The sequence below is a fragment of the Coregonus lavaretus genome (assembly GCF_964263955.1).
Source record: "Coregonus lavaretus genome assembly, chromosome: 21".
Lineage (NCBI taxonomy): Eukaryota > Metazoa > Chordata > Actinopteri > Salmoniformes > Salmonidae > Coregonus > Coregonus lavaretus.
In genome coordinates this window covers 1,562,148-1,579,148 of record NC_140008.1, presented here as the reverse complement: position 1 = coordinate 1,579,148, position 17,001 = coordinate 1,562,148, and the positions used below count along the sequence as shown (strand labels likewise).

The 17,001-nt window shown below is 43.3% G+C and overlaps 1 protein-coding gene across 1 annotated transcript; it reads left to right on the top strand.

Annotated features, from left to right (window-relative positions):
• Window positions 1-675: 675 nt before the first annotated feature.
• Window positions 676-12,110, top strand: LOC311148960 (tripartite motif-containing protein 16-like). Its single transcript, XM_084186010.1, has 6 exons — window positions 676-1,320; window positions 1,782-1,877; window positions 9,859-10,092; window positions 10,213-10,372; window positions 10,498-10,557; window positions 10,794-12,110. The coding sequence occupies exons 1-6, from the start codon at window positions 724-726 to the stop codon at window positions 11,306-11,308; spliced, it is 1,662 nt and encodes a 553-aa protein (XP_084042136.1). The 5' UTR covers window positions 676-723; the 3' UTR covers window positions 11,309-12,110.
• The last annotated feature ends 4,891 nt before the right edge of the window (window positions 12,111-17,001 follow it).

The window sequence follows — 17,001 nt, the reverse complement described above, 5'->3', positions numbered from 1 at the left end:
AGGATTATTAGATAAGCTTTTCCTGCTGAAAGGCAGTTTCATTTCATCTGGTTGCACAAAACAATTCATTGGATATGTTCATAACCCCGTCCACCTATAAGATGTGGGGGGTTTCTGTCTGACTAAGAAGAGATACAAAGAGCTCTGATTATAAAACGTCTTCTCTTTTAAGTCCTAGATATGGCTAGGGTTAGGGTTACTGCTGAATGTAGTAACTCTAACCCTGACCCTAGGCCTAACAGTAATACCCACACTGTAGTGTAAAGTATTACCTCATTCTCAATGATCAGTCAATACATACAGTATTCATTTAAACTACAGTATATTGTATCAATATCAAACCCCCCCATTACAACCACTTATGAATTATTATAGACACTTATAATCAGTGTTATAACACATAAGTGTATTATAAGGCATTATGAAGCTTGTTATAATAATTATAATATGTACTTCATAGGAACTGTTACCCTTTATATATTCTAACAACTCATATTTGTTAGATTTATTCCAAATGAAGGGCCCTAACCTAGAAACTAAAATATTTGTCTCCCTCTCCATGTTGAACGCAGTTCTCTCTCTATCCCTCCCTCCCTCCCTCTAACCTCACCTATCTGGCAGAACCAGGAAGTCCCTCCCCCTCCCAAAAACTCACTTATGTGGAAACGAAACTGATCTGAGTCTCTGTGTCGTCTGTCTGTGTGAGAGTGAACAACCATCCAAATGGCTCAGCAGGGAGTTCTGCTGGACCAGGACCAGTTCTGTTGTTCTGTCTGTCTGCATCTACTGAAGGAGCCGGTCACTACTGCCTGTGGACACAGTTACTGTAGGCGCTGTATTGAGGGCTGCTGGGATCAGGATGTTCTGAAAGGGGTCTATAGCTGTCCTCAGTGCAGAGAGACCTTCACTCCAAGGCCTAATCTGAGGAAAAATAACATGTTGGCTGAGTTGGTGGAGAAACTGAAGAAGACAGGACTCCAGGCTGCTCCCCCTCCTGCTCTGTGCTATGCTGGACCTGGAGATGTGGCGTGTGATTTCTGCACTGGGACCAGAAAGCAGAAAGCCCTCCTGTCCTGTCTGGTGTGTCTGGCCTCTTACTGTGAGACTCACCTCCAATCTCACTATGAATCTCCTGCTTTGAAGAAGCACAAGCTTGTCAAAGCCACCGCACAACTACAGGAGAAGATCTGCTCTCATCATGACAAACTGCTGGAGGTTTACTGTCGTACCGATCAACAGTGTATCTGTTATCAGTGTACAATGGATGAACATAAAGGCCATGATACAGTGTCAGCTGCAGCAGAGAGGACTGAGAAACAGGTAAGACCAGAACTACTTGTTGGTGACTGTCTGATAAACAAATAATTAAAGATACAGGCTGTTTGAATATGAGATCATTCAAATTAAATCGATCCACAGCAGAACAAATATGAACACAAACCTTGATTATATAGATATGTTAACCCAGATTCTCCAAATGTATCACCATTTTCTAAAGTCAAACACCATTATAAAACACCATTGTAATTTGTTATCAAACATCATTATCATTCATTATCAAACACCATTATCATTCGTTATCAAACACCCAATCAGCTCCCCTGTTTTTTGCACTGTTAAAACTATAATCATTCACATAACAATATAATAATATAATTTCACACAGACTCTTCCTCAACATATTAATCCCTATCTTCTATGGGCCCTATGTCCCATTAATATACTATTGATCTACTGGACAAATAAAGCTTGATAGCTCATTGAAGAGTGATTCTCCACAGAGGCAGCTGGGGATGAGTCAGCAGAAGGTCCAGCAGAGATTCCAGGAGAGAGAGAAGGAGCTGAAGGAGCTCCAACAGGCTGTGGAGTCTCTCAAGGTGAGTATTGTTGACCAGAGGAGACACACCATTTCACTTCTCTACTCCAGTCAGAGAGAGAGAGATGCCCCTATTCAATCCCACTGTTGGGAACAGGCTGTCTGGACCCCTTTCAGAGAATAGACTGCTTAATGTAACCGGCGGGATATGAACCCAGGTCTACTGAGGAGAGAAACCAACATCTAGACTGTTTCACCAAGAGGTCATTCCCCATTAGGCTGACACTGATTTTGATGTCGCAAGAGGGGTTACCTCATCACATAACCTTGAGTAACCATGAAAGACTCAAGTCCCCTATACATTAAAATGGAGCTCTCTCTCTCAATTTAATTCAAAGGGCTTTATTGGCATGGGAAACATATATGTTTACATTGCGAAAGCAAGTGAAATAGATAATAAACCATCAGAAATTAAAAGAAAACATTGCACTCACAAAAGTTTCAAAGTAATAGAGACATTTCAAATGTTATAATTCAAGTGCAAACAGAGTGAGCCTTGCACCAGACCGAGTTCTGGAGGTGAAATGGAAATGAATGAGGGAGAGTTAAGTGAGGTAGAAGGTGTGGTGAAGAGCTCAGAACCAGAGCCTGGCATCAATGGACATGATAAAGAAGAATCTGGTGCAGTAGGAGATACATTGTAGGAGAACGTGGATCCATACCTTTTGGCAGATCCATTTGTGGTTTCAGGGTGGGTGGGAAAGGAGTTGGGTGCAGTTGAATCAGTGAAGGTAACCTGTAGTGGACTTGTGATATTTGTTTGTGTTTCTTCTGACCAGAGGGAGTGGGCGCTCCGTGTCACGCAACTTGGGTCAAGATCTGTTTCTTGCTTTGCTCTTAGGAACAGGGCACCATTGAAAGGAGTGATTTCTGGGGTAGCGTTAAGTGTAGAAGTGGAGCAATTAAGGTTGAAGACTGCTGGTGTTTGTGATTCCCGCCGTTTGGTGCAACACAGACCCGGTGGTGAGCATGGTGAAACAGAGGAGTCACTGTCAGTCCTTTTGAGTTTTGAGTCTTTACTCAACAAAGTCATGGTAGGATATATCAGTTATCCTGTTAGAGCTTTTGTGGCGAATCCACTGCTTTGTTTCAGGTGCAACGTTTATGGTAATGTTGCAGCAGTTTGTAGGAGGGAGATCCAAGATGTGGGAAGTGTGCAGGAGGGCATGGGATAGAGGATTGTGTAGTTTCGGTGGATAAAGTTGTGTGTGTCAACTGTTGGGATGCCCATGTTGCTGGGGATCTGAAGTGTCCGGTGCGAGAGAGGCAGGTTGAGGTGGCAGGTTGAGTCAGAGTAGTGCAGAAGGTGTCGTATGCTGAGACAGTGAAGGAAGTAGAGGAGGATGGGTCAAGGGTGAGAGATCCTGAGAGGATCCCTGTGAGTAGAAGATCTGTGCCAGCACAGAGGGATAGGCCAACGAGTGATATATGCTTCAGTAAAGTTAGCTTCTTAGCGTTCATAGCAATGGTTATCAATTGTACAGCAGAAATGGAATGTAAATCACAGAAAATAGATGTTGTGGTGGCAGCTGCAGAGAAGTATTTGGGCATACGAGATTAGACTTCAGAAGAGTTACAGGGTGTGTTGAGTGGTGGTGTCCCGTCCTCCCAGGCCGTTGGCATGGTGCAGGAGCAGATAGGGTCAAAGTAGTGGAATGGGGTAGTGGGTATTTAATGAGTGTTTGGTTAGTTGGAAGGTTTTTAATTAAATGTTCCTTTCCCCTTTTCCCATTTTGTATCACAAAGTAAAATAGATTTATATTATAGTCCAGTTGGGGGCGGTAATGCAACATATTGGATGCCAACAGCCGTTAAACTCCAAAGAAGAAGAAACCTTATATTATGGCAATGTACAGTGTCTCTGCCTCTCTCATTCCATCACTTTTGCAGTAGTTGGTTGTGTGGGTCTCTGTCAGCACCCCATTCATAACCAATCGTTGATGGATATTTATAGAGCTCTGATCAGGACGACAATTGATTACGGGTGTATAGTTTATCGAACAAGGCAAAACTTGGCTTCAGAAGCTGGACAAAATCCAGTATATAGCTTTAAGGATATGTATTGGTGCATTTAAATCAACATCTGTATGTGCCTTACTGGTTGAGGCAGGCGAGATGCCTTTGGATATACAGAGTAAAAAATGGTCATTATCTTATTGGGTTGAAAGGCTGTGAGGTTGAGCATCCCACTGCTACTGTTCTAGATGACTGTTGGGAATATACTAGTAGACAAGGCAGTGGTTTTGGTTGGACAGTTGGAAAGCTTGCTGATGAGAGTGGTTTGAGGGAGTTGGAGGTTGGCCCTTCTGTGGTGATAGGGGATGTTCCTCCATGGTTACTCCCAGACCCTGTTGTTGATCTAACCTTGGTAGAGAAAAGGAAAGATTGGTCAGAAGTCAGTGATATAGTGAAACTGGTTGACAATTACATTGGTAGAAGTTTTTATGCTTTTCTACCACTTTTCACAGATGGATCCAAGGACCCAGATAGTGGGCTCACAGGAGCAGGCGTTTACGTTCCTGAATTTGATGAACTGTCAGTATACTCAGTTGAACTGTTGGCGATAATAGTTGCCCTCCAGTGGGTGGAGGACGTACAACCTGTTAGAATTATATAATATTCTCAGATATGTCTGTATTGAATAGTTTATCATCTGGTAAATCTAATAGGAGTGACCTGCTATTGGAGTTATTAATGTTATTATGGAGAATTGAGAGAATGGGTGTAGTAGTTAGATTCTGCTGGGTCCCAGCACATTCGGGTGTGGAAGGGAATGAAATTGTAGACCAGTTAGCTAAAAGAGCTTTGAAACGAGATATAATTGATATTAATGTTCCACTGGGTAGAGGTGAGGCCAAATGTAAGATCAGAGACATTTTGATAGATGTGTGGCAGAAGAGATGGTACTCTGAGCACAAGGGCCGGCATTTATATGAATAGTTTACAGTTTTACAGAAAGGTCGATGGACCAAGATTCAAAAGTCAGATTAGGAAGGAAGAGGTGGTGTTTACTAGATTGCGCTTAGGACATTGTACATTGAACTCGTCATTACATCTGGTTGGCAAGCATGTGAATGGTTTGTGTCTGGGGGGTACGGTCGATGAAACGGTGGAGCGTGTGTTGTTATATTGTTGTAAGTAGGTTGAAGAGAGGGAAAGATTGAAGTGTAGGGTCATTGAGGTTGGGGGGGGTGGGGGGGTTTGGAAGGGATTTTGGGGATGGGGGAGGGTCTATTAGAAGTAAGTAGGGCTCTTCTTTATTTTCTCAGAAGTACGAGTTAGGTAGGAGGATTTAGAAATGTTGGAAACCGTGATTGACCACACACTCCAGCACAGTAGGTGGCGGCATGCACCTTTAACGTTGGTTTGTGGACCGCCATTATATCATAGAAGAAGAAGTTGGTTGTGTGAGAGATTTGTGGTTCGTGAGGAGGGCTACTATTCTTTTTTCTTTTGGTTCTTGCGTATTTTCTGAATTTATTTTCTCATGGTGGAGGGTTTGTTTATTGGTTTCCACTGTTTATCGTTTAGAGTTGAGGGGGGAGTAGGGGTAGTTTGTTAGGGCGGCGTGATGGCCTCAACCGAGTGGAGAAGAAACGCTGTCGCTTCGGGTGCGTTCCGGAGAAAGGTGTGGAGGAAGTTTTGCTCATGGTCGGCGAACAGGTTGGAGCGGAACATCTGGACTCTGCATCCAGAATGAACAAGGCGGTGGTTGTGTTAATGAAAAAGGTTTGTCTTGTTGTGAGGGGTGTGTTGGTGCAGATGTCGCCTCTTTCGATAAGAGTTGTGGTGGCTAATCTGCCTCCGTTTATTGCTTACGAACAGACCGCAAGAAGTTGGTTAGTTTTGGTAAATTTGCAAGTGGTTTTCGTGTGCTCTCGGCTGGGTGCCAAGCGGAATCCGTTAAACATGTCTCTTTTCGTAGACAAGTGTTTGTTTCTTAACAAACCTCAAGGTTACACAGGGGAGGGGTGGAACACAGGGTTTGCTAGCACAGATAGTTTTCGGTGTTTCTAGTGTGGGGATCATCAGTTATAGGCTACAAGCAGCAATATGATTGATAGGTAGGACAGGTATTGAACCCCGGCCAGATAATCCCTACTCAGATGCGCTAACCTCAACCCTAGTAAACATGCATTATAAAAACCTTCTATATAAAATTATCTCATATTGGGAGTAAATAGCCTCTGAATAGAAAAGAAAAAACACTGCATCTTCCAGCCCACCAATAAATTACATAATGCAACCGTTGCGGTTAGCATATTTACCTCAACATGCCCCTCGCTTGCGTGAGAAGGCAGAGTGCTCGATGCTGGTTGATGAATTTGACAATTAATGTACTAGGAAAATACAAAATTTTGTTTAGGCTTATTGATAATCATTATAGTAATGAAGTATAATTTCAAAACATGACCATAAAAACAGGTAATAATAAACATGAATCATCATTATATTACTTCACAGTAATGTGTTTTCAGTCCTTCCTCTTGCGTTAGCAGTGTGGAAAGGGACAGTAAAAAGCTCAGGCAGGAGTTTTCCTGTGAGAGGGAGTGGTGGTGTATCCAGGGAGAGAACTAAACTAATCTTCTGAAATGTCATTCATGGTCTTATGCTGCCATCTATTGGAATTATTAAGCAACTGCAGTAGTACTGAATAAAGTGTTTTTCCTTACTAATCCGTACTAAAGTAGTGATTACTCAGAATTGCAAAATAAATGGCAGGGGTACCAGGGGGGAGGAGAGTAGAGCAGGGTCAAGTGGTGGTGGTACCAGGAAGGAGGAGAGTAGAGCAGGGTCAAGTGGTGGTGGTACCAGGAGGGAGGAGAGTCGAGCAGGGTCAAGTGGTGGTGGTACGAGGAAGGAGGAGAGTAGAGCAGGGTCAAGTGGTGGTGCTACCAGGAGGGAGGAGAGTAGAGCAGGGTCAAGTGGTGGTGGTACCAGGAAGGAGGAGAGTAGAGCAGGGTCAAGTGGTGGTGCTACCAGGAGGGAGGAGAGTAGAGCAGGGTCAAGTGGTGGTGGTACCAGGAAGGAGGAGAGTAGAGCAGGATCAAGTGGTGGTGGTACCAGGAAGGAGGAGAGTAGAGCAGGGTCAAGTGGTGGTGGTACCAGGAGGGAGGAGAGTAGAGCAGGGTCAAGTGGTGGTGGTACCAGGAAGGAGGAGAGTAGAGCAGGGTCAAGTGGTGGTGGTACCAGGAGGGAGGAGAGTAGTGCATGGCCAAGTGGTGGTGCGCTGGCCGTGGAGAAAGCGGTGGTGGGGAGGGTTGCAGCTGGGGTACATGAGCTGAGGCAAGTTTCTGTAGTAACAGAGACTCCGGTGGGCAAAGGCTTGGTGGGCTCATCCCAGGAAATATTGCCTGTCATTGGGGAAGAGGCTCTGATCAGGGGGGAAGTGCAGGGGGGCAGAGACTGGGGAGGAGGAGGACGGTACCGTGCCAATGGAGGAGGAGGAAGAGGAAGAGGGGGAAGGTGAGTCTGCGGGAGCGGAGGACAAGGCGATCTCGTTTTCAGACGGCTCATTGGATCCAGAGCTGACAGACAGTCAGGCTGAGGGCCCAGTATATACGCTGAGAGAACTTTCTAGGTTCCTGATGGAGACTAAAGGGGAAAAAGAAGGTTCTGCTGGAGTCTTATTTTATTGATCCTGGAAGGTTTGTAAGGTCAGTACAACACCTGATGAAGAATGAAGGGTTTAGTGTCCTCTCACCCAGGAAGCGGTATAGGCTGAGAAAATGGGTCATGGGTTCTTAAGGGCATGTCTTCAGAATCTGCTTAAATTGATGGTTTTTTCTAGCATGGCGGCTTTATGGGCTTCTCTACTGGTTTCTGATTGTGGTGATTTCCCTCCCACCTCTTATGGAGATTTCAAGGTTAGAATTCCTTAACATGAACGGCGGCAGAGACTGGGGGAATATGTCAAACAAAAACATTTAAACGTGATTTTTTAGCAAGAGACACACAGTGATGTGATTAATGAAGTGTATTGGGGGTCTGGTGGAAGGGGGCGCAGGTGCTGAGCCATGGCACAAATCTTAGTGCAGGGGTAGCAAAACAGGTGTGTAAGGGTATGTTGTTAGTGGTTAGATCCAAAATCAGTGACCTTGTCTTTGCTTTCCAAAATGTGTCTGCACCTAGTACAGGGCTCAGTTCTCTGTTTCAACAGGGCCCAGGCAGGTGTCCTATTGGAAATTCCATGTAAAGCTCTTCCAAGATGTCACTTTTTGCTCAAACTTCCAAGGCTTTTGGGAGAGGTGGGGACAGCAGAAGGGGGAGTTTGAGTCTCTCAGTCAGTGGTGGGACGTAGGGAAAGCACAGATTCAGGTTTTCAGTCAGCAGTATACATATTTTTCCTCTTCAGAGGCCAGGAGAGTACTGGGGGAGCTTGAGTGGTTCATTAGTGAGGTGGAGGCTGAGCTGGTGGGGCAAGGTAGGGTGGGGCTACAAGATAATCTATCTGAACTACGCAGGGAACTAGTGGCTTTCATTTCAGAGAAAGCAAAAGGATCACTTGTAAGAGCTAGTTTTTCCATGTTGAGGGAGATGGATGCTCCCAGCTCTTTTGGGTTGGAAAAACAGAGTGGGGAAACCAAGAAAATCCATTGTTTACGTTTGTCTGATGGGCGGGTAACTTCTGTTGTGGGGAGATGAGGGAGCCTGATGGGTGGGTAACTTCTGTTGTGGGGAGATGAGGGAGCCTGATGGGTGGGTAACTTCTGTTGTGGGGAGATGAGGGAGCCTGATGGGTGGGCATGGAGGGACAGGGCACCTCTGCAGCTTCCAGGGGGGTTGCAGTGGGGCTGTGAGTGGCTCAAGATGCTTGGGGTGTATCTGGGCTCGGAGGGTTGGGATAGGAAGAACTGGGAAGGAGTGTCACAAGCGGTGGTGTCGAGGCTGACGAAGTGGAGGTGGCTCATCTCCCAAGTGGCATACAGAGGGGCGGTGCTGATCATCAACAACTTGGTGGCATCCTCTCTATGGCTTAAATTGGCCATTCTCAACCCCCCCCCCCCCCCCGGTGGTCTGCTTGTGGACCTGCAGCGCAAGTTAGTAAACATTTTCTGGTCAGGGTGGCAGCGTTCTGACTCAGCAGCACAGAGGATTCTGTACCGTACGGAGGTGGGCTGGAGGGAACCAGCATGTGCTCTGTTGAGGAGGGCTGGTGGTTTGGGGCTGGATCAGCAGATCTTCATCATGCGGCAGGAGAGACTCAATACAGCAGGGGTCTCTGATTTCTATGCTGCAGTACTGAGGGCTGGAGCAGCCTGAGGAGGGGCCACCACCGTTTCCACCACTGCAAGTGACAGCAGAGACTGGGGACTGGCAGGAGAGTCTGGAGGACTTACTGACTTTTAACACTCTGAGCTTAGTGGGAGTGAAGGGGCATCAGTGGCAGGGGGTTGTGGGGGCTGAGAGCATGGCAGGGTATAGGTGGAGGGTGCTCTATAAGCTCCCAGTGCTGGAAAGGTCAGGGGTCGTCCAGTGGAGGGTATTACATGGAGCCCTGGACACCAATAGCTGGTTGGCTCGGGTTGACCTGGGAGTTGGGGAGGGGTGTCCGTTTTCTGCAATGACAGACTATTCATCATGTTTTTTCTGTGTTGCCAGGGTAATGCCATTACTGTTGATGCCTTAGGGTTGAGTTTGAGTTGTACAAAATGATCAACAGTGTGGAGATGTTTCAGGAGGTATGGGGGCTCAGGGGGGCTGTCTGTACGGCTGGAGAGGAGGGTTTGGATGGACGGTTGGAATGTGGTGCTGGTTGGTGTATTGTACTGTGGTGTTGGGTACTGGGTAATGTGATTGTGTGGAGGTTGTGGTGTCACGCAATGTGCTTTTAGGAGGGGGGGTGGGGGTGTTAGTGTAATGAGGATGGCTCATTAAAGTAAAACAAGTCAGTCTCTCTCTCTTTCTCTCTCTCTCTCTCTCTCTCTCTCTCTCTCTCTCTCTCTCTCTCTCTCTCTCTCTCTCTCTCTCTCTCTTAACAGCGCTCTGCACAGGCAGCAGTGGAGGACAGTGATAAGATCTTTACTGAGCTGATCCGCTCCATTGAGAGAAGGCGCTCTGAGGTGAAGGAGCTGATCAGAGCCCAAGAGAAGGCTCAAGTGAGTCAAGCTGAAGGACTCCTGGAGCAACTGGAGCAGGAGATAGCTGAGCTGAGGAAGAGAAGCACTGAGCTGGAGCAGCTCTCACACACAGAGGATCACATCCATTTCCTCCAGGTAACTCAACTGCCTTGATACATGTGATATGAAATTAAAACTCAATGTGAAACTCTCAATCATTTGGTTCTGTTCTCTCGCTCTCTCTCTCTCTCTCTCTCTCTCTCTCTTTCCCCCCAGAGTTATCAGTCTCTCTCCGGTACCAGTGTATCTTCAGACTTACCCAGCATCGTTGTCCGTCCTCTTCAGTACTTTGGAGATGTGAGTAAGACTGTGTCTGAACTGAGAGATAAACTAGAAGACGTCCTTAAAGGAGAATGGACCAAGATCTCCACTACAGGTATGTTGAAAATAATAAGAACATCAACTTTAGACCATTGAAAGTTCCCTACTAGTCATATACATGTGGAATATGGTGTGATGATAACATTCCCTCTCTCTGTGAATGTGTTTGTGTGTCTGTAGTGAATATAGTGGATGTTGTACTGCCTCCAGAGCCCAAGACCAGAGAACAGTTCTTACAATGTGAGTCTCTTTATTCTGAAGTAACTAACAGTCTCTTTTTACTGACACTCCTAACAATCCCTCTAGAAATATATAGCAATAGTAGATCTAATCAAAGACTGGGTATCTATCTGACTCCTCATATTTCTCTGATTTGATCTCTGCTGTGCTCTAATCAAAGACAGGGTAGATACAGTATCTGACTTCACTTATTGTTCTAACTCCCCTCATTGGTCTCTGCTCTGCTCTTCTCCCAGATTCCTGTCAGCTCACACTGGACCCAAACACAGCAAACACACGCCTCTCTCTGTCTGAAGGGAACAGAAAGGTGACACGTACAGACCAAGAACAACCATATCCTGATCATCCAGACAGATTCACAAACCACTACCAGGTTCTGTGTAGAGAGGTTCTGTCTGGACGCTGTTACTGGGAGGTGGAGTGGAGTGGGGAGTGTGTTGTTACAGCAGTCTCATATAAAGACATCAGCAGAACAGGGAGAGGTGGTGCATTTGGATTCAATAACAAGTCCTGGTGTTTACAGTGTTATAGTGGTAGATATTGGTTCAGACACAATAGTGTTGGGACTACAGTATCAGGCCCTCAGTCCTCCAGAGTAGGAGTGGACCTGGATCACAAGGCAGGTACTCTGTCCTTCTACAGTGTCTCTGACACAATGACCCTCCTCCACAGAGTCCAGACCACATTCACTCAGCCCCTCTATCCTGGGTTTAATCTCTATAATGGTACTGCTGAGCTGGTTAAACTGTAGTAGGGTCCACATAGATACTAGTCATGCTGGTGTAGTCTATAGCTGAGCTGGTTAAACTGTAGTAGGGTCCACATAGATACTAGTCATGCTGGTGTAGTCTATAGCTGAGCTGGTTAAACTGTAGTAGGGTCCACATAGATACTAGTCATGCTGGTGGTGATGGTCCCCAGATGTGATGATTCATTCTGCTCTGTTTTTATGTACAATGATTTGATTGATTTGATCTTCAGAAGATGTTATGAATTACAATTCAATGCATTCATATTATTTGTAAGTGCAACGTTTTAATCTTATATATTCACATTAATCATGATGTATGCTGTTAATGTATGTTGGTTGTCATTCAGAACCATTGAAATGTTTTCTCAATTGGTTCTCTGTCTCAATGTCATTTTCCTCAGTATCATGGAACAGGTAGTGTTACTTACTTGCTAATTGAACTATATGGGCCGGTTTCCCGGACACAGATGAAGCCTAGTCCTAGACTAAAAATCATGTTCAATGGAGATGTCCGGGAAACCGGCCCTAAGTTTGGCATCTTTTATTCTCCCGTACTGCACAGTCAAGCAACATTAAACCTGTCCAGCAGGTGGTGCTATTAACCAAACAATAAAAACCCAGCACATATCTTGACTTGCCACTCAGTATATCAGTAATGTTCAGAATTGTACTTTAATATCATTGGAGATTGATGGTCTTTTTAATCCACTACCCAGAGTCAGGAACAGATGAAGTTAGGTCTGCTACTGTTCAGTTATTAAATATGATTCATGGTGATGGGAAATAAAAAATCCATCTAGTAGTAGTTTTCCTTTGCTATTTATTCCAAGGTGTTTCTTTAACTTGTAAATGGATTGTGTTGAAGCTGGCATGTGGTGTGGATGATAGAATAGAGTGAATAGAGGAGAGAAGAGAGGAGGAGAGGAGAACATAATATAGAAGACAGATAAGATAGAGAGACAATTCATACCCAGGGGAGTTACTGACTCTGGCCCAAATGACACCCTGTTCCTTACGTAGTGCACTAGGCTACTTCTGACCAGATCTAAAGTAGTGCACTACATAGGGAATAGGGTGGAGATTTGCTCACTGTCATTAGAATGAAGATTTCCATACAGGAGTTACTGTCTCTGTCCCAAATCTCTCCCTGTTCCCTACGTAGTGCACTAGGCTTTTTTTGACCAGATCTAAAGTAGTCTTCTAGATTTTACATGTTTTCTCCCTGTCGTTAGAAAATGACAATATGGTAATGACTTTAGTGGTTTCCTCCCCATTTGTGTTTTTATTGGTTGTGTGTTATGTGTGTTGTTGTGTTAGGTTTTCCCCCTGTGTTCCTAATGGAAAGTCCATTAACAATGAATCACAAACAAATTATATTCCAGTTGTGTTTAGACAACTTCATGGCTGACATCCCCCAGTTCTGTTAAGACCCATTGAACTGGGTCACATTCTAAATGGTCACTTGTATTGATAGTCCATACTGGGCCTAACTGGGGTTAACCATACTGGAGGGTTTCTTTCTGCACACATATTCCCTCATCTCCAGAACTTTACCTGATGTCCTCTCTCTCTCTCTCTCTCTCTCTCTCTCTCTCTCTCTCTCTCTCTCTCTCTCTCTCTCTCTCTCTCTCTCTCTCTCTCTCTCTCTCTCTCTCTCTCTCTCTCTCTCTCTCTCTCTCTCTCTCTCTCTCTCTCTCTCTCACTCTCTCTCTCTCTGTCTCTGTCTCTGTCTCTGTCTCTCTGTCTCTGTCTCCCATCAAACCGTATAGAAAGCAGCCAACCTCAATATGGTTCCATTCCTGTAGTTATCAGGACACATGAGGTGTGGAACTATTATCTCCTTTCTAAGTTTGAACTTGTCCACTTCCCTTCATGGATTTAAAAGGAAATGACTGGTATATGTAAACTCCCTCTACCCCATGCCAACACCAATCCAATGCTTTTACATTTGAGAGGAGTAGTGAAGGAATGATACACTTCAGGAGGAAGGAGATATTATTGGGACACACCCATGGAGTGATGATAGAGGGATGTGAAAGAGGAGAGAGGTAATGGTTGGACTTGACTTATTTATTCTCTCATTAGACTTATTCTGTTTCAATAACATAACTGCATAACACAAAATAAGTACATTTTAAGGAAGAATCCATGTATTATAGATTTTACAATCACTTTTGTACTATTTTCACAAGTATGTGGTAGAATTTCACAACTCTTAATACAAAACTCAAAACAGATCATCAAAAAGGCTGTTTTTTCAAAACTTTAAGCACATTTTCAATTGACTAAGTGCAACACACAAAGGAAGTATCCTTGTATTATATCTTAATATGTGAAATGCTCACTTCCTCCCATAAGTCATTAGTAGTTGATGTAGGGTTTCATCTGTCAAAAGGTAAATTACACCTGGTGACTTATGAGTTATAAATGTTATTACTGTGGAGTCACCATGATCAGATTACTGTGGTGTGTGTGTGTGTGTGTGTTAGTCTTTGATTAGTTTAGTCATCAAGGCTGAGAGGATGTATCTATTTGAAAGGGTGTCCTGGTCTTTGATCAGACCAAATGGTTGTAAAGTCCTCAAGACAATAGAATGGTTGTCAGGCAGTGGAGTCTGGTGGGAGGAGCGATAGCAGGACAGGCTCATTGTGATGTCTGGAATGGAATAAATGGAACTCAGTCAAACATGTGGTTTCATGTGTTTGTGTTTGATACGTTCCATTGATTCCATTCCAGCCATTACAATGAGCCCGTCCTCCTATAGCTCCTCCCACCAGCCTCCTCTGGTGTCAGACCTGCATGGTGCCTCAGGGTCTGTGTAGGAACTGTGAGGTGGGTGTGTTGGGAACATTATTCCCTTTTTTTCATAGTTCCACAATCTATTAATAGCCAGAGATTTGAATTAAACATTCTGCCAATCATGGTTATTTTATTTATAACCAGAGAATTGGGCTGATTCAAACAAGACCAAACATGCTTCTTTTTAAAGTAAGGACATGTCCAAGAAATGTTACTTGTAAAACTAAAATAACCAACACCCTTTATTGTGATTGTAATATATAAAAATATAATAATATATTTCCATTCACATTGTGTGTGTGTGGTCCAATGTGTGAGGGGCTTGTTGTGATCCTGGGGGTAGTGCATTGGTCTGTACACTGACTGTATGCCTTCTTAATATTGATTTGCATCGGGTGGGGGGCTGTTAAAACTGTTTTGAATGGGGTGTGTTTTGGGGTCTGGGGGTGAAATCAAACAGTGTATTCAAACTGGTTAGGGGTAGACTTAGACCCCCCAGAACATTCACACCTGGTCCTTTGTTGCAGGATTTGTTTTAGACATGTTGGTACATTAATTTCTTACATTTCCATTCCCAGGTTGAATGTCAATAAGAAGTAATATAATTGTGTGTATGACTTTACAATGTCCAGCTACATTATACTCCACATAACTTTATAGGAAGCAGACTTTACAATGTCCAGCTACATTATACTCCACATAGCTTTATAGGAAGCAGACTTTACAATGTCCAGCTACATTATACTCCACATAGCTTTATAGGAAGCAGACTTTACAATGTCCAGCAACATTATACTCCACATAGCTTTATAGGAAGCAGACTTTACAATGTCCAGCTACATTATACTCCACATAGCTTTATAGGAAGCAGACTTTACAATGTCCAGCTACATTATACTCCACATAGCTTTATAGGAAGCAGACTTTACAATGTCCAACTACATTATACTCCACATAGCTTTATAGGAAGCAGACTTTACAATGTCCAGCTACATTATACACCACATAGCTTTATAGGAAGCAGACTTTACAATGTCCAGCTACATTATACTCCACATAGCTTTATAGGAAGCAGACTTTACAATGTCCAGCTACATTATACTATACATAGCTTTATAGGAAGCATACTTTACAATGTCCAGCTACATTATACTCCACATAGCTTTATAGGAAGCAGACTTTACAATGTTCAGCTACATTATACTCCACATAGCTTTATAGGAAGCAGACTTTACAATGTCCAGCTACATTATACTCCACATAGATTTATAGGAAGCAGACTTGACAATGTCCAGCTACATTATACTCCACATAGCTTTTATAGGAAGCAGACTTTACAATGTCCAGCTACATTATACTCCACATAGCTTTATATGAAGCAGACTTTACAATGTCCAGCTACATTATACTCCACATAGCTTTATAGGAAGCAGACTTTACAATGTCCAGCTACATTATACACCACATAGCTTTATAGGAAGCAGACTTTACAATGTCCAGCTACATTATACTATACATAGCTTTATAGGAAGCAGACTTTACAATGTCCAGCTACATTATACTCCACATAGCTTTATAGGAAGCAGACTTTACAATGTCCAGCTACATTATACTCCACATAGCTTTATAGGAAGCAGACTTTACAATGTCCAGCTACATTATACTCCACATAGCTTTATAGGAAGCAGACTTAACAATGTCCAGCTACATTATACTCCACATAGCTTTATAGGAAGCAGACTTGACAATGTCCAGCTACATTATACTCCACATAGCTTTTATAGGAAGCAGACTTTACAATGTCCAGCTACATTATACTCCACATAGCTTTATAGGAAGCAGACTTTACAATGTCCAGCTACATTATACTCCACATAGCTTTATAGGAAGCAGACTTTACAATGTCCAGCTACATTATACACCACATAGCTTTATAGGAAGCAGACTTTACAATGTCCAGCTACATTATACTATACATAGCTTTATAGGAAGCAGACATTACAATGTCCAGCTACATTATACTCCACATAGCTTTATAGGAAGCAGACTTTACAATGTCCAGCTACATTATACTCCACATAGCTTTATAGGAAGCATACTTTACAATGTCCAGCTACATTATACTACACATAGCTTTATAGGAAGCAGACTTGACAATGTCCAGCTACATTATACTCCACATAGCTTTATAGGAAGCAGACTTGACAATGTCCAGCTACATTATACTACACATAGCTTTATAGGAAGCAGACTTTACAATGTCCAGCTACATTATACTACACATAGCTTTATAGGAAGCAGACTTTACAATGTCCAGCTACATTATACTCCACATAGCTTTATAGGAAGCAGTTCCTAATCTACTGAAACTTCTTCATGGCCAAGTTGTTTTATTGAAAAATGTTGACCCACCCTTGGTTTTTGAATTTATTCAACTATGAATTCGGCTCTATACTCCAGCATTTTAGGTTTGATATTAAATGTTTTATATGAGGCGACAGTACAGAATGTCACCTTTTATTTGAGGGTATTTTCATTAATGTGTGTTTTACTGTTTAGAAATAAATATACTCTATTTATCTGGGCCCTCCATATGTAGGTGTCATAAGTATTTGGACAAATTCACTTATAGTGTATTACACTTTGTCAAAAGTTTAGTATTTGGTCCCATATTCCTAGCAGGCTATGACTACATCAAGCTTGGGACTCTTGTTGGATGCATTTGCAGTGTGTTTCGGTTGTGTTTCAGATGATGTTGTGCCCAATAGAATTGAATGGTAAATAATGTATTGTGTCATTTTGGAGCCACTTAAACATATTATGTTCTTATTTACAATACAAGTGACTCCAAAATGATTCAATATGTAATTTACCATTCAATTCTATTGGGATAT